Genomic DNA, 19,449 nt, shown 5'->3' on the forward strand with positions numbered 1-19,449 from the left:
GTGATGGGTAGATGCACTGAAGGACATGAGTGGTTGAATGGAAGCAGTTGAATGGATAAATGAATGGAGGGATAAGTGGATGAAGACACGGATGAAAACGGTTGGTTTTTGGGCGATCTACAGGGTAGAATGAAATAGCCCTTATCACCATCACAGAGTGTGTAAATGTGTGTATACACTCCAGATTATAGCTGGCAGCTGTATGTGCCTAGCATTGTATATACTGAAATCTGTGTGTGTGTGTGTGTGTGTGTGTGTGTGTGTGTGTGTGTGTGTGTGTGTGTGAACATAAGTCTATCTCTGTGTCCTTGTTGCTCTGAGAGACACATTATTAGGTCATCTTCTTCAGACAAACACACAGGCTGCTATCTGATCTGCGTCTCACACACACACACACAGAAACATACACGCATCTGACATGATTGACTCCTGCTCTTTGTGTCCTCTCCACCTTGTCTCGCGGTGTGTATGAGAAACCAGAGAGAAATATTATTAGCTCTTAAAGAACACACTCTCTTCTTCTCCTATTTTCTCTCTGCATTTCTCTCTCCTCTCTATAGAGCCACTGTGCCTCCCTCGCCCTTTGCACTGTCACTTCTCTACTAATTTTTCCTTTTTTCTCCTACCTGTTTCACTTTCTCTGCCTATTTCAGCCTTTTTCTCTTTACGTCTCCTCGCAGTGTGGTTTCATGTTGCGCAGAAAACGACTTCAGATATGTTCACATTTCTAGAAAAAAAACAAAAAACCTCTGAAGGAAAGTAAACGACCAGTCAAGAAGATGCTCCTTTGTATTGCAGATGTAGTTAAAGACAACGACCAATGCAGACAAATAACCAGGTGTCAGCTTTAAGCAGTGTCTCAAGCAAACAGTTGTCCTCTTCACATTATATTTATCCAGTATTTATGAAATACTGGAAACTAAATTTGGCATTTTTAAGATTTAAATGGGTTAGCACAGTGATACATTGTCGCCTCACAGCAAGAAGGATCTGGCTTCGAACTTGCCGCCTGACTGGGGCCTTTCAGTGTGGACTTTGCTTGTACACCCCGTGCCTGTGTGGATACTCCATCTTCCACCCACAATCCAAAGACATGCAAGTTAGGTTAATTAGTGACTCTTATTTGCCTTGACTCTAAATAGCGTGAATGGTTGTGTGTCTGTATATGTCAGCCCTGTGATGGACTGGTGACCTGACCTGTACGCAATGTCAGCTGGGGTTGGTGACCCTATAAGGATAAGTGGTATGGATAAGGAATGAATAAAAAGGTTTAAATGTCTAATAATCAGTAAATTTCCATTTCCTTTCATTTCAGTCATCCTGATATTTTGCTCATGTTAGCCCATTTTGTGGTCGGGGTAGGGCTATTTTGTATTGCCCAATCTAATCAATAGCAATGACATATCCATCTCGCCATTGTCATTTTCAGTCAACACGGAAGCTGATTTACAAGTCATTTTTGTTGAGCCACAACAAGCTATACTGAAGCGCCATTTTCCCCTTGCTAATTTTAAAGGATGTTGACAGGTAGCTAGCTAGCTATGTGGGAAGATTTCTAAATCCTGCCTGCAAAGCTCTGATTGGCCAAATGCTTTTTCAACCGGCTGAAATGGCTGTCAGTGGGCACAAGTGGGCATATTGTAATTTTCCTTGCTGTATCTCATGGCTGTTTACTACTTCAATGACTCAGCGAGGATCAAACCTGCGACTTTACAATTACGTGACAGCCGCTCTCTCACTATGTCTTGAATCTCCGTTTCTCACTTCAGTTTCAATTAAATGCAGTCTGCTTCGCTGGGTGTTGAACACAATACATATTCCCACAGATGTCTGGGGATGTCTGTTTTCTAGCAAAAGCACACAATAAGAAGTGAAAGAATGAAAGCAGAATCTGTCTTTGGGACAATGATGATACTCTGTGAGTGTGTGAGTGTGTGTGTGTGTGCGTGCGTGTGTGTGTTTGAGTGAGTGTGGGTAATGACATGCAGCACACTCAGGTTGAAATCTAATCTTAACATAAAACATTTCCAACCCAGTCAGCTGAAACAGCAGCACTGCCTGCAACCTGTTTAATACCGCTGTGTGTTTGTGTGTGCACAGGTTCGCACTCCTGTTGTGTTTTCCCATTGGGTGTATGGATTTATAAAATCACATCACGATACAATAAGGGCCATGGCTTGATCATGATTCTGTGTATGTTGGCAAAATGCATTGAAACCAGCTCATTCTGTCCTCTAACATCCAAAATGTGTGTGTGTGTGTGTGTGTGTGTGTGTGTGTGTGTGTGTGTGTTTGGTATCTGACAGTGGAAACCCTCTTATCCTTAGAGATATGATGATCAGGGTTTGTTTTATTTGGCTGTGTATTGTGATTTGATCAAATTGCCCAAACATGATCATCAGTGACGCCCTAGTCTTGCGGGACAGATGCGATACTGTCACTTCATAATGACAATATGCATGTGGAGACAGGTTGCTGAAGTGGTGTTAGCGGATGGCAGTGAAATCTGCTGTTGACAGAGCAACAATCACTGTATTTTATCCTACATCACAAGTCATTCTCTCAAAAAATTTGACACGTTTTTAAAGTAATGTCAGGCAGATACTTCTTTGCACATTAGATTTACTGCAGCTGTGAAGGGCAGTGGTCAAATTACAGACTGCAGATGAGACAGACACGTCATTCCTTTGGCTACAGGTGTTTCATTAAAGAAAAGGGAAGGAGCTGACATAACTTTCAAGTAGTTACAAATGACATCCCTTGTAAGAATCACCTGTTGAACTCACCCAGAACAGAGTGTGACTTTATAGCAATTAGAAGAAATTTATATTTTTGTCATTCAAATGTGTAAAAGGTGGAAAAAAAAGATTTATATCAAAGAGAAAGAGGCAAAACTCTTAAGTCTAAGCAGAAAAGTTGCACATGCAACCGAATCTGTAATAATATTACTTTTACATGATGTTGTGCTATATAACATTTTGTTTGTGTTTTTTGTTACATGAAAGCAAGGAGCTCACTCTGAGAGAGAGATTTGGTCCAAAGTAGCAACTAACATGTATAATGAAACGTCCTCTAGTGAGACTGTCCTCCTGTAATAAACTAGCCCATACGTATTTTGTGCAAGTTATTATGACCCATAGTTATGTTTTGTTGCTAGGCGACTTCGAGCGGCTGTAGTAATTATGACAGGAGCAAAGGGAAAGATGGGTGGGCCAACAAAAGGAATATGAATATGAACAAAATGAATATGACATAGGAGAGTGGTGTTTGATTCTCATGTGTAACCAGTGTAACCATAACAACAAAGATCGTGTAATGTTAAGAAAGTATCACAATCTTTTTCTAAACCTAACCAAGTAGTTCTAGTGCTTAAACCTAACCAAGCCATGACTGTTACTATAGTAACCATGGCGACGATGGTAGGTATGCCGTAGTCAGTACAGTCTGTGTGTTAATTATTGAAACAATGACAACTGCGGTGCGGTACGCTTGCCGCCGTAGGAGCGCTATTTCAGGAGACACTGAACAAAACGACCTATATAGTTGGAGGACTTGTTGGAGATCTCTAGTCCAGTTAATGTAAAGCAGAAACTACAGCAGTGGTTACTATTCCAGCACTAAGTTGATAGGTGCAGGGTGGACAACATCAATAAATCCTGTACACTTATTTAGCACCACGTATTTTATTGAGAAAAACATCAATCATTTCCCAGTAAATACCTGCACAATGACAACAGAACCTCTATAAAAAGTTCATAAAAATTTAGCACATATTGTGAATAAAAATATCACCCTACAAACATGTTTTAGAAATATTTCCACTGTACCTAAAGTATGCACCCACATATGTATTAACATTGTTTTGCCTCCTTGAAAAAAAAATTAAAAGACAATGCAGGACCACTATGAATGCAAGGACAATGTGGGTCCAAGGGGAAAAGAAAACAATTAACTACAGACATTAATGAAAATGAGAGTTAATGGAAGACAGACTGAGAACAACAGAAAGACAAACCTTTGTGCAAACCTTTCAGAGCTAAAAATCAATATGGGGAACTAGAGACAAATGAGTATTTATAAAATGCAAATACAAACTACCAAATAAATTGTGTTTTCAATTTGTAGAGAGTTAGTTTTTCAATACGTTGTATAAGTATTCACGTGAAAAGATATATATTGTGCTTTGACTCAAATTAATAACAAATATGGTAAGATCTTTGCAGACAGCAGCCTACTGATAGGAACAGATAGATGTAACATGTAACTGCACAGAGACAAGAATCTGTGATCTTAAAGTCAGTGTTAACTATACAACAGTGAATATGAATGAAATGCGATGGAACGTAAAAACCACGTGTACGCAGATCATGTGACTGTTCTGTAACAGCAGAAATACTGTAGCAAAACTTATCCATGCAAAGCAAATACCCTGTCCCTGTTAAGTCCCTGTTAAACACAGTTCAGTCCAAGTTGGCAGGTTTAACAATGTTCTTACTGTGCTGATTGATTTTCCTTTTCACACCCGAGTCAACCGCTTTAGAAGCCCACAAGGTGTGTGTTAAAGCAATCCAAAACTTGTAATCAGCCTGCGAGAGGGCACATCTTCAACGTCTAGTCAGATTTTTTCAAGAAACGACTCTGACCGCAGCTAATTGATGATAATTTGTTGTTGACAAGAATGTCAATTACTTGGAGAGGATGTAAAATGCTAATGACATTAGTCAAACTGAAAGTTAACCAGGAGACATTTCACCACTTTTAATCATTTGATTTCGCAGCTCCCATCCGTAGTTATTTAAGCCAATTTTCCCAAGTGTTAATTAAAGAACAAGTCCTAGAAACGTTGTTTGGGGGGAAACTAAAATAATGGACGACACAGATAATGAGTATGCTTCCCAAACAATTGCTTTGACATAATTGGAGCCAGGCTTTTTTAAATTCTTCATAGTGGTTCAGGTTCACAGAAACAGGGACACAAATTAAAAAATGGACTCAACTTGTTAACCTGATAATCTTTTCCTCCTTGTGCTTCACCATTCTTTTAATCCCTCTCTCTTCTTGTAATAGTCAAAGAGAAATAGAATAAAGTAACAGAGTGGAAACCCTTTGCAGCTATTACATGACTGAATTAATCATGGCTATGTGACCCTCTCCCCTTCTCCTTAACTGTTTGCAGCAATTGCCATCATTTGAAGGGAGAAACATTTTCGTTCAACCCATAGAGTTTATATTAGGCCTTGGTCTTTTTCTTTCTCATGTAGAGAACATGAAGTCACGTCACAAGAAATCATCAAATCATCACAATATCCCACTGAGCTATTTTTGAGAAGTAGTCCTTTGACAGCTTTGCAGGAAATACGTAAAAATGTTAAGAAATCCCCCCTGTGTGCTTTCCATATCAGAAAGGCAAAGGCTAGAGCATTGTCGACTGAGAGGGGAATCGTTTCTCAAGTTCTTCCACGATGGAGTTCATGTTTGGGTTGGGTTGAATCTGTGGAGGCGGAGGAGGAGAGGATCCTCCCCCTCCTCCTGCTCCCTCTCTACCTCCCTCGCTTCCCTCCCCTCCTCCTCCTCCTCCTCCTCCAGCTGCTAATACATCCAAGGAGTCGAGAGAATCGAGAGAATCCATGGAGGCCCGGCTCCTCATGACCTTTTTGAGCGGGATCTGTTTCTGGTCTATCTGACTGAACATGTTGGCCACAGACTTCTCAATATCCGCAATGTTTTGGATGTTCTTTAAGATTCCTTTCAGCTCTTTTCGGGGACCTTCGGGCTCCACGGGAAGGGGCGGAGGTGGTGGCCGGAGGGACACGGGCCGCAGAGCTGGTGCCTCAGAGAGTGATGGGAGCACGAAGGTGGATGGACGCAGGAGCGAGGGCGACAAAGGAGGAGGGAGAGGTGGAGGTGGAGGAGGAGGAGGAGGAGGAGGAACCTGCTGTTCTGCATGGTTGGAGTGAGATGAAGCAGGAGGGAGAGGAGGTGGGGAGGAAGGGTGGTGCAGAGGAGGAGATGGAGGAGGAAGAGGAGCAGCTGTGGGAGGTGGTGGAGGTGGGGGTGTTGGAGGAGGTGGTGGTGGTGGAGGAGTTGAAGGAGGATCGGGTATGACCTCTAAATGGACCTGAAGTCTTTCTTCCACGCTCTGATTTCCTGTTAAATTTGCCCCAAAGCGCCGCAGCACAGGAGGAGTTGGCTTGTGACTAGGTGGAGGGGTTCCTCCATCACTATGGGTGACAATGATACTCGGGGGACCCTCCTTAGTCTGAGCAATTGGGGTATTATGAGTGGGGGTGTGCTTGTGATGCTGAGGAGACTCTGGGAAAACAGAAAGTAGAAGATCAGGTGACAAAGATCCTCGTGAATCTCTGTTTTGCCTTTGTCTCATTTCCTGGAGCGCCTGCTGCTCAAACTGTCTGGCTTGTTCTTTGACGGTCAGCTTGGGTTCCAGACTTGGGCTCCCCATCAGGTCTGAATCCAACCCACGGTCAAATCCTGAATCCAGACCGGCGTCTTTACTCTCCTTGAATTCAGCCTTCAGAAGCTCCAGCTCCCACTGCACAGGATCCATGACCACTTGGCGTCTCAAGGCGTCAAACATCTCCCTTCGATGTAATCTTGATGGGAGAGTCCAGCTGTGTCCACCTCCAGATCCCCATCCACTGTCACTACCGCTGTACCCACCGAACCCTACATCACCCCCAGGGGAGCTGAGCCTCAGCCAAGCCTCTCGAAGCCCTTTCCTGGAAGGAGAGAAATTCCCAAGTAGGTCTCTTCTTCTCTGGCTTCTTCCAAGAGTCTCTGGACTACTCAAAGTCCCGTCCTCATGGTAGATGGGATTTTTGATAGTCAGGGGGTTTTCATCAGAGAGAAAGGTGATGTTGGACTCAGACTTGGGCAGGTTGTTGAGCACCCCTCCGTTAGCAACACATTGCCGATGAGCAGCAATCGCACGGGTCGCAAAATCTGAGATGAGACGTTGGCGGTCGCTTTCATCCAAACTGCCGCCACTCCCACCACTACCACCACCACCACCACCACTGTGGTTTGACCGGCTGGTACTTGAATTAGGAAAAAATGAGAAAAAAAAGATTGAATGAAGGAAGAAATTATGAAAGAATTACAGACAAAATATGAGGTAGAGGAGTGTATAGTGAATCGGAACGATGCAGAAATATGAATGAAAGCTAAATGAAAAGGAAGAGGGAGATGCAGACTGAATTAAATTCAAATCAAAGAGCAGTAATGCACAGAATGGTAAAATGCAATGTTTCATAAAGAGAACTGACAACAGAGGCTAACATAAAAAGGTGGTAGAAAAAGGGAGATAAAACAATACAATGTCAGCTAGTACTGTTGTTTGATAAATGAAATGAAGAGAGACTCTACATTAACAGATGAATGAGGAAGGGGATGAGAGGAAACAGATGAGGGATCTTAAATGAGGTATACAAATTTTATTTCTGTGCTGGTTTTACTAGAGGGGCAAGAGATGAAGCAGGAAAAGGAAAAGAATGCAAATAGATTTTATGTATGCTAAAAGTGCTGCGCTACAAAGATACAACTGTATCACAACTATAAACAACAGCAGATCTGCTGGGGCAGGGATAGACAACTGTGTCCCATGGAGTTCTGAGAGCATACGCATTTCTGTCCAACCTAAGACTGATTTTCTTGCATAGTTTGGGACTTTCATGAAACTCTGTAGACTCCTGATAATCCATGGCTATCATGCTAAGTCAACCAATGCAGCTTTACCAGAGTTATGATTCATCACGACCTGCCAAGCTACGCAACTTTGCTCTACGATCTACCAAAGCATAACTTATCCTGAACATAAAACAACAGTAACCGATGACAAGCACAACAGACACAAGCACAAAACTAAAAGCAAGTCACAGCATTGTGTCAAACTAGTCACACGTGAAGCAATTCGCTATCCTACTCACTTTTGTCTGTCAGCCCTGGATAAAGGTGGATGGAGGAGAACAACAGAACAGAAGATGGACAGCAGTCAATATGAGAACAGGATAAGTAGAGTGATGAAATTCCAACAAAGAATGATGTTAAAATGTTCAAAGTTGTGAAAGTTGAAGAAGTTGAAAATATCTTTGGAACATGGCAACAAATCATGGTTAAATATTAGGGGAACACTGGGGTGAAATTTGACAAGTTTTCCAATATTTGACAAAGCATATTCCACATTAATTCATCCTGGGATGGTTGGTTGTGCATGACTGCAGTTTTGTGTTATTGCCTTGTGTTACTTTTATGATACACATTCACACCTGGCAGATGCCCCATCTCAACAGAGCCATGTACTCCTGTCCAAAGGGGGGCAAGTAACATTTCTAAATCATTTTTTAGTGCTTGACTGGGATTACAACTGGCAACCTTACAGTCACAACTTGATTGCTATACCCCTATGGTTGATAGAAGATTAGTCTTGGCCTTTACTTTGTCTCACATACAAAGTATGTAGTAAGTATTCAATTTTCAAAACGCTCATCAATTTTGGAAATCCATTCAAAATTAATTTGACTGCACAGTTGCTTTTCAAAGTAAATGTCGAATTGTACCCGGTAATGTTAAAATGATATTTGCAAATTTTCAATATAATTGTGAATGATACTTTTGTTTGAGTAGTCCTTTGACTAAAATAATTAGGACTGCATACTACACAGTATATTGTGTCAGTAATATGTTATATCATTGAAACTATATTGCTAGATTAGTTTAATTTATTAAAAAACATGCTTCATTTAATGTGCTGCTAATAATAAGTTAAAGAAAACTTAATCTTCAATACGTAATTGAAAACAGACATTAAAACCCAAGTCTGTCAAGAGAACAGCCAAAGGTAATTAAAAGAAGAAGAAATGCCTTGAGAATCAATCCACTGAGCAGTTTGATAATGGACCTTAATTATGAATGTGCAAACTTTTGCACTTTGCCAGGTTTTATACTCTTTTGGGGATTATTTAGTCCCTACACCACTGCAGTGATACAGAGCATACACACATACAAGGATTACACAAGACATACTAAACACACACACACTTGAGCACACAAAGACCTTACCCACCACAATTAAACATGCTTTGCAGCTTATCAATAAAATTAATTATCGCCAAGGGTGGTTTTTCTAAATTACGGGCTGCATTTATTTCAATTATCTCATATCCAAGTTCATTTCCGCACACATTTTTCAGAGAATCATTCAGGCTGGTTAGTCTAACACATATACCCACACACACGAAAAATCACACAGTTGGAAATCCCTTGTTGTCATTTGGAGATAGTTCCTACCATCTTGCATATGAATTGCTCTCATGTTAATGGGAGTTGGGAGGCATATCAAGGACAGACAGGAAACCAGTGATGCATGTAATTCTGATAAGAGTTCCTCTCAACTTCCTCTTAACGCTCCAGTAAGGAGAGTGCATTGCCTTGAGTGAGTTTGTGTGTATGGGTGTGGTTGTGAAAACTTGCAGATAAAAGTTACTGCGGTGCCTCTATTAGACTCTTGTTTAACTAAAGTAACGCGTATCAGACCAGTAGAAATTGGCAAGAGGATAAATTAAACAATTTGCTAGAAGACACACAGGAACAGGGGAGCTGCAATAAGTGGTGAAGAGAATGTGACTAACTTGCACAATAATATACAACTTTCTGAGGCATGCATGGAGAAGATGTGTAACAATGTCCTTCAGCACTGATAAAAAGGACATGCAGGACAGAATTAATAATAAGTTAAATTAATTTGTCCATAATCACGAAAAGCTTATTTATATTGCCTCAATTTACTGGCAATGGTCAAATATTAGCAAATATTATGCATAGCAAGTATTCACAAAACTCATACTGCAATCTCATGTGAAAGTTGATTAAAAAAAAACATTCTTGAAGGAAAGATTTGGCAGAAATCACTTTTAGACATTTCCATACATGAGCCCTGAACACATATATGTTTTTCTTGAGATTACAGTGATTACAGCATTATTGAAAGCCAGTAATCGATGTAAATCTTGAAGTGCACTTGAGAGGTTGCACTCAAAGAGAATATTGTTCTGTTGGCAGATCGGTGACCTTCACTTATCGTTTGTGGAGTGAAGACATTGGTATGCATTACAACAGGCGAAACTGACATGGAAAAAGCTGAATGTCACTGAATTTAGTGAAGATAAAATTGCCGGGTTTATCTACAGCTGTTAATGCATTCAAAAAATCAGAGCTTTGTTTGGTGCTGGTCTGATGTGGGGTCACATGGCCCTACTTGATTAATCCACGATTGTGTTGCCTCGGCATAATGTTTCTTTGGCCGCTGCAAAAATGTGAAATGAAGGAAATGTGTCTAGACTACTAAAAAAGCCCTGAAGGCCACATTCACAAATGTCTGGTGCTACTTTAAGACACATTTCGACTCAATAAATCCTTGCAAAGGCACCTAGCGTAAGAGTGATTTGGGAAACGTCAACTAAGCAAGGTCAAGTGTGATGAATCAACAAGAAATAAGTACTGAGTAAATAAGTCTTATCATTTATCTATTTGACACAGAATTGGCTCAAAACTTTGACCAGTTAGTTTAATTGCCAAGCTACATTGGCAAAGCCTTTAAATATGGTTGTTGAACAAGTCTGTCGATGATGTGGGTGTGTTGATCAGTGACCTGGAGAACACCAGTAGTCCACTTCCCTCATTAATGTTGTTTTGTTTACTCACTAGCTACACACAGCCAGAGGTAATTAAATCAATTGCACCACAATGCAGTTAAAGGGAGTAAAAGACTTATTGTTTGTTGATTAGTCCATGTTTATTTATGACCACGATTTTTGCACTGCTGCATTCTGGTTTCCGCTACAAACATCTCTGTTGGTGTGATCACTTTCACTTGTTCAGAGGGTTTTGATATGAGCTTGATGCTGTAGATGGAGTTTATTGTTGTGTTTAAAGGGTTGTGGGTGGTGCCCTTTATGACATTTTTACTGATGTCTGCATTATTTCCTCCTCTTATTTTTTATGTGTGATATGGATTTATGTTGTTATTTTCCATTTCCTGATTGCTTCTGGTTTGGATTAATGTTAGTGTTTTGTGATATATTGATTTTGCAGGAATTCCTACTGCTTGGTTTTGGATGTTGGGAACTATACATTTTTTGAACTGCATTTTCAAATTGTGTTACATGACCTAGCACAGGTGTAATTTGTTTGTTCCCATCATAAAATGTGGGATTAGACATCTAGAAATCAAAAACATGGTTTTATTAATAAGTAAATTGTATTCAAATATTCATATTCTATCCTTGCCTTCTCATTTTCAATGCATGAAAGAAGTAAAATTGGGAAAATATTGGATTTATGCTTGACCTCAGCTTTGTGAATAATAGCTTTGGTCTTCAGAGACTCAAAGATGCAGGTATATTTGCATTTTCCATAGCGATACTTAAAATTTGGGGAGGTGTAATGTTATGGGACTGACTGCATGTATGAACACCACCAAGCTCCCAGAGTACGACAAGGCACATCGCCAAAGCCTGGAGTTTAACAACTAGAGAAATATGAGCTAATGCCTCTGTTTTGGCCCATCAGTGTAAATGCCACTTTCACACTTCACTTACATGGCGTTGTCACCCAGCTCTTCATATAAGTTGTTGGCAGTGCCTCCCCCAGGTTTGCCTTTTGGCAGTGCCATCTGGATACGGGCTGTTTTGGCACATTCTGCCTGGCGCCTGGACACAGCACAGAGGAGACACAGAGTTGGATATCTAAAGTTACAGCAAAATCCAGACCTTAAAGAGTAGTAAAACAGTCATAATGAGGGCAGGAGGACTTTTTTCTTTGTCCAAAAAGTCTTTGGTTTGCGGTTTCAAGTCAACCGCCAGTACATCCGTCTGTGCTAGTCCTCATGCCAAGTACTACTATTTACTTGTGCATGTTCTGAAAAAAATGCAATAACAACAACATACAGTGTATATATATATATATATATATATTTTTTTTTTTTTGCCATTGTACAGTACACATTTTACTTGTACTAGCCATGCCAGCAGCATGCCTCTGGCAATGTGAGCCCACCACTTTGGTCCAGGCTGAAATGTCTTAACAACTATTGGATGAATTGCCATTAAATTTTATACAGACATTCATAGTAGCCAGCAGATGAAGCCCTCTGACTTAAGTGAGTCCCCATTTGCCACCAGCCTTAGCTGCACTCTGTGTTTATTGCCTAGCAAATATTTGTATGCTAAAACTAAAACTGTAAAACACAGCAGTAAACTTTTAATTTGCGAAATATACCTGAAAGTTTTTGTTTAATGTGCCTCCCTGCATAACTTAATTAATGCTAAAGTGAGACTATGTAACATATATGTTGAACAGTGTCCACTGTGGCATTTACAACATTGAATTTACATCCATTTTTTTGTAATATTGTCTTGAAACAGTTGCTTTCAACAGCTCGTGGAATCAATAACCATCCAGCGTTAGCCACTGCAAGCTATTGGTGACACCAAAAAGGTTCTAGAAGCAAAACTGCTGAGCAAACTGGCAAGGGCCCAGACTCCACACACACACACACACACACACACACACACACACACACACACACACACACACACACACACTAATAAAAGCATTGGCTTTGGACATTTACTGATCCCATGTTCTTCAGGATTCATTTGTTTGATTGTCTGCTGTCCTTCCTGTTTCACCGCCCTTCCTGATCTTATTCATTTTATTGTACATTGACAATCAACAGATTAATCACAATGAAAGGTGTTTAAGACATCTATGACATTAATATTATAGCGTGGGAATACGAAAGCAGTACTCACTCTTTGAATCTGGTGGTATACGATCGATGCAGCAGATGAGAGACAGAAAAAGATTAATGATTATTTGAACCATAAATCACACCATAAGTCATGTTAGCCAAGTTTACTTATTGCAATTTTATAAGCAAAGTCAGGCAATTGGTCTTCATTACAGTCATTTAACAACAATGACTAGTAATTATTATGCTGATGATTACTACACTGTTTTTCTTTCCTCAAATCTCCTCTTCTCCCCTCAGTGTGTCATTTGTCTCTCTCTCTCAGCAGGATGAGAAGCTCTCTCCAAAATGCACTGATCCAGTTTAAATGTGTGTGCGCACTTGTTTATGTGTGTTTGGGTGATGGATGAAATTAATAGCCTTTCACAGTGGTTAGCTAAACAAACTATTAGGATTGGCACTGTGGGACAGGCTGCCATGCTGAATCATCTAAAGAAGTGACTGGCCCAGGTGATAAAATGATAAATAGTGCTAAAGGACGTCCTATGGGAAGAGAGTGTCAGCTCTGTCAATTTGTCTGACTGTCTGCCTGCTCTTAAAAGAAATTCATAGGTTTTCTGGATGGCTCGTTATCTTTGTTACTATTCCCTAAACTCAATCATTATAATTAAGCAGCACCAACTTGATGTTGCTGTATAATGGTTTCACTTCAAGCACATTTACATCAGTGGCTGTAATGCCCAAACCCAGAAATCACACCAAAAGTACATTACAATGAACACTATCAACTTCAAAATATGAGATCTATTGCTGTTCTGCTATAATGCAATGCAGTAGATTTAATAGCTGCCTGCAATAATCCACCTCACTAGGCACACAGGAGAAGTAAAAATGGACACAAAAAAGGAGAAGCTGCTGTGCATTGATGGGCTGTTGAGATTTGGTAAGGACTGACACATTTGGGAATCTGTCTCTCAATACTTTACTGCCTCCCTATCCTATCAGTGGCACTACGCCACAGGCCCATTTGTTTCTAGTGAGGGTGTCAATCTTTAAAAACTAGTCAAGAAATATTTAGTTTTACTTTTTAAAAAGTTATTTAGTTAAATAGCTGAACAGTTTTTAGCAAATGTTACCCAAACAGGAGTAAATAGTGCATTTGTTGGGCACTATTTTCAGCTGTGGATGAATTAGTAGTAACAATAGGGAGTATTTGTAGCACCAGGAGGACAGTGTGTGTAGGAATGATTTAAATTAAACTACAGTTCCCATGTTCATCATAATGAAGAAACAATAGAGGTCCTTGGCACAGAAGAATAGGAGTATACCAGGCTTACTACACAGGTCTTAACTGCTACTAGGATTCATTTGAATCTGTTAATAAAAACAACAGTACAGAATATCTAACTTGAATGATTTAAGTTTTACTCCTAAAATGTAAAAAATACCACGCAAAAATCCTACTTACTGTCTGTAAGTGATAATAACGATCAGTATGGCAGGGACACAGCAGATGATGATAATAACTGCCAGAGCTAACAGAGCCCCTTCTGTGTAGCCTACAGCCTGCACAGCTTTCTTTACACTTGTCACCACTTCGGGGGTGCGGATCTCCAGAATCCGTCCACCAGGAGGGAGGAAAGGCTGGAACTCTTTGTTGATGTCCAAGAGTTTGCCGTCAATAAACCTTGGGATGAGAAACACAAAGATGTGACTGAGACCGCGCAACGAGCGAGTGTTAATGCGTGGTGGTGAAGGGCCGAACTTCCTGCCAGCTAGATGTCAAACAGTCATCCAGTTTGACACCAAGAGCACACAAACAGATGCCCACTCATTTATTAGTATTACCAAACTCCTTACCCTCAATGACTCTTAGTTAAAATAAGGCCTGACAAATTTTATTAAGAACTTTTCTTCTTGCATGGATAAGCTGCCAGAGAGTACTAGACTGCCTTCAACAAAATACATGAAAAACTGAGTCAATGGCGGCACTCCAAAAAATTAATTGAAGCCAATTAATTTAGGTAATTAATTAATCGTGATGTAGGTTAGGGTAGGACCTGTCCAATTTTATGATATGGCTTTTGGAGAGCTGCCATTTTACTTTTTCGTGGATTTGTTGGCAAAGTTCTTACTTGTAGAGCTCCTGTCTAGATACTGCTCTATTTGTCAGAGGGTCGATGGCATAAATCATGAGGTCCGACTTGGTGTAGTCTTCCTGCTCCATCCCATCACCATGGCGATGGGGCCCGATGGTTTCCACGACAACCTTTGCTCCTGGTATCTGATCCTCGACGTAGCGTTCCAAAATGCTGAGGATTAAAAATAACACATTTTGATTGATGGGTTCACTCACACTCACACACACTCAAACACACACACACACACACGCTATTACATTATGTGTACGCATTTACAAAAATATACCTCATGCATGTACTTAGACACAAAGCCTTCAAACTCCAGTCACACCACACACTAGACAAAGACACATACCACACACATGTTTTTCTCCAGCCTGTCAGCTTGGCACACTCGTGCTGTGCAATATTGATTTCTGTCCCCCAAGAAACACCTGCTCACAGCAGGTCCCACTAATGTGTGTGTATGTGTGTGTGTGTGTGTGTGTGTGTGTGTGTGTGTGTGTGAAAGACAGAAAGGGAGTGAGGCGGAGAGAAAAGTGCTTTAAAACATTATTATCATGTTATACTGTACGTGTGAAGCAAAAGAAAGCAGCAACCTGACAGAGCTGCGGTACAGTGTTTGTGTCTGTTGCTGCAGAAATGCCAACCGGTAACTGTGTACATGGGAACAATATCATATCATATAATGAATAATGCATTTTGTGTTTAATATTTAGATCTTCTGTTCCTTAGACTGTGGACGGAGATAACGTCAAAATAATTCCTGAAACAAGTTGAGTCTCATCAGAACATAGTCCGATTATCTCACATTGAAGCTGCTGCACTGTGGTATGGATGAGGTCATTTTTTCAGGCCTTGAGCCCAAAATGTTTTGAGCATAACATACCATATTTAAGATAGTGTATGCTGCCTCCAAGAGACAGAAGATGAGGGAAGAGTGAAAGGAGCCAGCTGGTGGCAAAGGTAACAATAAAAGGTAACACACCAAAAATCAGCATTGGCCTTAAAACATCAACTCAAAGAAGCACCTTTAAATTCCAATGCAGACTAAAGAGAAAACACCATTTAAATATACTAAAATATATAATGAACTACATCTATATCCAGAGCTTGGTCATTCATTATTTTCATTACACCAATAGGGCCATTGTCTGCCCTGTAACTGTTGGTCGTCTGATGCCTGTCCTTGTTACAGTCCCAGTGTGGGTTCTAGTTCAACACAGCACCCGCAACATTATTTTTACTAGGACACTTCATTATGATAATAATACTATTTTTAAATGCAGTACTGTTTGTGCTCTTTATTTAGTGTTGTTGATTTCCCCATGGTGGCAATTACAGCTCAAGTTCTTCCTATGGAGACACAACATAGCTAAATCAATATGGAGGAATCATAGACTGGTGTAACTGTATCATCTAAAATGGCATCAAATCAAGGTTAGAACTTAATTTCAGTACTGTATGACTGTAAGTTTATTGTACACCCTATATGATATGAAACTGTGACTTTTTCTGATCTATTACTGACTTTTCAGGCAGGCAGTGAGAACATGTATATGGACGACCAGATGTGTTCCTCACCTGCCATATATATATTGCTCCACTGTTCTATGAAATCAGTAGAGCAGTGAGTGGGCAGATGTTTGTCAAACAAAGTAAATATTATATAAATGTTATATAATCAGAGGGTCGATGGTTTAACAGACAAGGTGTCCATCAATAGTTTTGTGCAATGTTGAACACAAATTGCATGTAGTTTAAATAATAACATCAGTTCTCTTAAAAATAAGTTTGATTGTCATCAGTCAGGGTACATGTAGTACAGCCATCTTAAGGCTATAGATGATTTATTTATACATTATATATAAAAAAAATATATTTAAAAAAAAATCTAATCAAACAGTACAATGTACCTTACCTGAGAAGCTTGTCTTTGTTTTTCTCCACATAAGTTGGAGGGACATTTGATACAACCACCTGCATGTCCAGCTGGTTCACGACTGACACCTACAAAATAAATGCAAATGAAACTCATTTCAATTAAACTGAATCACAAACAGCATGGTCAGCTCTGAATTATGTCACTAAACTTCAGCAGCTGGTACCTAAACCACTGGAAAAAAGTTTTGCATAGGAAAAGACCAAATTTTCACTCTGGCCACGCTTCAAGTTTGTGCCAATTTGAATTTGTTCTCACTGTTGCATATTTATCTACTTCAAGGACAATCTGGGATTGACAATAACTCCCATTGCAATGAAGTGAAATCATCTCGACTTAATTTGTTTTAAGGAAAATGTATAATATTAGATAAAATAAAGCTCCTTTTAAGAAATGATTATAAACCTGCCAACATTGTCAAAAAATATATACACACCACTATCTCCGCTTTGCTGCTGTGTCCTTGACCATAGTTGTCCGTAGCAACCACCTCAAACTTAAAATACGACCTCCTCATGTTGCGGTACATGATTGCCGTCTTCACTACACCGCTGTAGGGTTCAATGACAAAGCCGTTTTTGCTGTCTTTTGTGTCTTTTCCAGCCTGAGGGGGGATGATCAGTCGGTAAATCATTGAACTGTAGTTGCCAGTGTCTTTGTCCACAGCCTGGGGAATGAAGAAAATAAGACTCACTAGAGTGTATCATTATTATTATCATAATCACACCACCACCGCAATATCATCATCATAATCACTATTATCAATAAATGTCACCTTCATGTGCACAAATAACACTGTGATCAATTCATTGTTGTGATTATCACAATAACCAATTCTATGATTTCTGATGATTATAGTTATGATAGTAACCCCCTCGCTTCCTGTTCATCATCATAGTTTCGGTGTTTGAGCAGCTGATCGACACAGGGCAATGTCATGTACAGCATATTAATTAGTGCAGGATTGTTATCTCTCTTGTATTTCTTACTCACTGAAAGCCACATTATGTTGTTGCTTTATCACGATTTCTTTTCTTTTTGCTTGCGGGGAACCTGCTCGGACTCTTTTAGCGCTTGAATTGTTTGATGTAGTACTCTGAATAAGCAGTAGGGGGTAAAGTGGTGCTTTGAGCTGTATGAAGGACAGTTCTTCTGTCATTCTGACTAAATACCAAGTATCTCCCACATTCACACAATACATGCAAACCTCACATTCACATCCAGACTCTCAGTCAGACAGACATTGATTTATTGCATTACTAAAAGAGCTGGGAGTATAGACTACAGATTCAGCCCTGAGACACCCACCACATCAAAAAGGTAACACTATGATAGGAAGAAACAAAAAAAATGTATTTTTCATGTGGCCAGAGAATAAGGAAATAGAGGCGAGGAAGGAAAGAAGAAATAAAGGAAATAAGGAGGTATACATGTAGAAAGATAAGGGAAAAAGGGAGGATTCAGGGAAGAACAGGTGCATAGATCCATTTTTTTGTGTTCATACCGGCAGAGGTCCATGGCACAGTTAGGATAACTTCTCGGCAATAAATCTATATCTGCAGTAATATCAACCTAGTGTTTAAACTGCAATAGCACAGGCGTGGAGTACAGACCTGAATATATATAATATTTTCTATTACACCAAGGGTATAGCTGTGTTCAAAATCCATGTGGATGTGAATTCTAATTAGGTTTCGATTGTGTGGTGTGCTCATACTGGAAAAGTGGCAAAATTAGGTACACTTAAATCAGTCAGTATGGAATCACAAAAAAACCTTGATTTTTGAGCTGAGTTCATGGGTGTACAAAAGAAAAACAACGTGGGTGGTGGTGAAAAAGCTCCTGGGAAAAAAAAAGAAGGTTGAACTGTTGGGAGAACATTTTGCTGTCTCTTTAAAAGGAGCCATTTGAAAGTTTCGCTATTGCTACATAACCCACATTAGCATTGAAAGCTGTATACTTTACTGTATACTAGTTTTGCCAAGAGCTTCAGCCATCGTTGCGTATACAATACAAGGGGTTATAATACACCCTATGAGCCACGTTACTCCTTCAGGACAGACTGGATGCCACAGTGACTTGGTATTGGTAAGTGGTAATATGGTCAGTACAAGGAAAGAGGTAATAGAAACATAAACAACACAAGAAGGTTGCTTTGCACCGCTGGAGACCACTCTTGGTGATTAAAGGAATGACGTTTGATGATGAACTCACAACGTTTCTTCAAGACTGGTAAGTAAATGGCTGCTAATGTTGGCTATGTAGCGAAGCAAAACTTACAAATAGCTCCTTTAATTGGCAGCACTCAAATTGTCACTCTTGCAGTCACATTTCGATTGTCTTGACACTGCTTATTGCTCTTGTATGATAAAAATATGAATATAGTTTATAATATATAAGTTTCATATATAGAATTATTGGGACACACACAGAGTTTGACTTTTTCAACTATCCTGTGTGTTTTGAGTGACAAAAGACAAATGTTGTGAAAGCCCTTTGGTATCACTTTAACTTTAACATGAAACAACACATTTTCACAAATGAATACACAGATTCAGCACTTACAAAGTACAACCATTCCAGTGCTTTTTAAAGGCCTT

At 39.8% G+C, this 19,449-nt stretch overlaps 1 protein-coding gene across 2 annotated transcripts in view; it reads right to left on the bottom strand.

Annotated features, from left to right (window-relative positions):
• LOC111669650 (protocadherin-15-like) overlaps positions 1-19,449 on the bottom strand; it is a 138,429-nt gene that overhangs the window by 13,356 nt on the left and 105,624 nt on the right. Inside the window, exons 29-35 of one of the 2 annotated variants that reach the window (XM_087179235.1) lie at positions 17,286-17,516; positions 16,829-16,917; positions 14,902-15,078; positions 14,235-14,453; positions 12,828-12,836; positions 11,613-11,723; positions 3,665-7,055 (exon numbers count right to left, since the gene is read on the bottom strand). In XM_087179235.1, the coding sequence (XP_087035361.1) occupies positions 5,414-7,055; positions 11,613-11,723; positions 12,828-12,836; positions 14,235-14,453; positions 14,902-15,078; positions 16,829-16,917; positions 17,286-17,516 (2,478 nt within the window). In that variant the 3' untranslated portion in view covers positions 3,665-5,413. Of the gene's footprint in view, positions 1-3,664; positions 7,056-11,612; positions 11,724-12,827; positions 12,837-14,234; positions 14,454-14,901; positions 15,079-16,828; positions 16,918-17,285; positions 17,517-19,449 lie in introns of those variants that run through there. The other variant, XM_087179236.1, reaches the window with a different exon arrangement.

This window comes from Seriola lalandi, unplaced genomic scaffold, assembly GCF_002814215.2.
Source record: "Seriola lalandi dorsalis isolate HSWRI2012SDOR001 ecotype SW California unplaced genomic scaffold, Sedor1 jcf7180002054801, whole genome shotgun sequence".
Taxonomy (NCBI): Eukaryota; Metazoa; Chordata; class Actinopteri; order Carangiformes; family Carangidae; genus Seriola; species Seriola lalandi.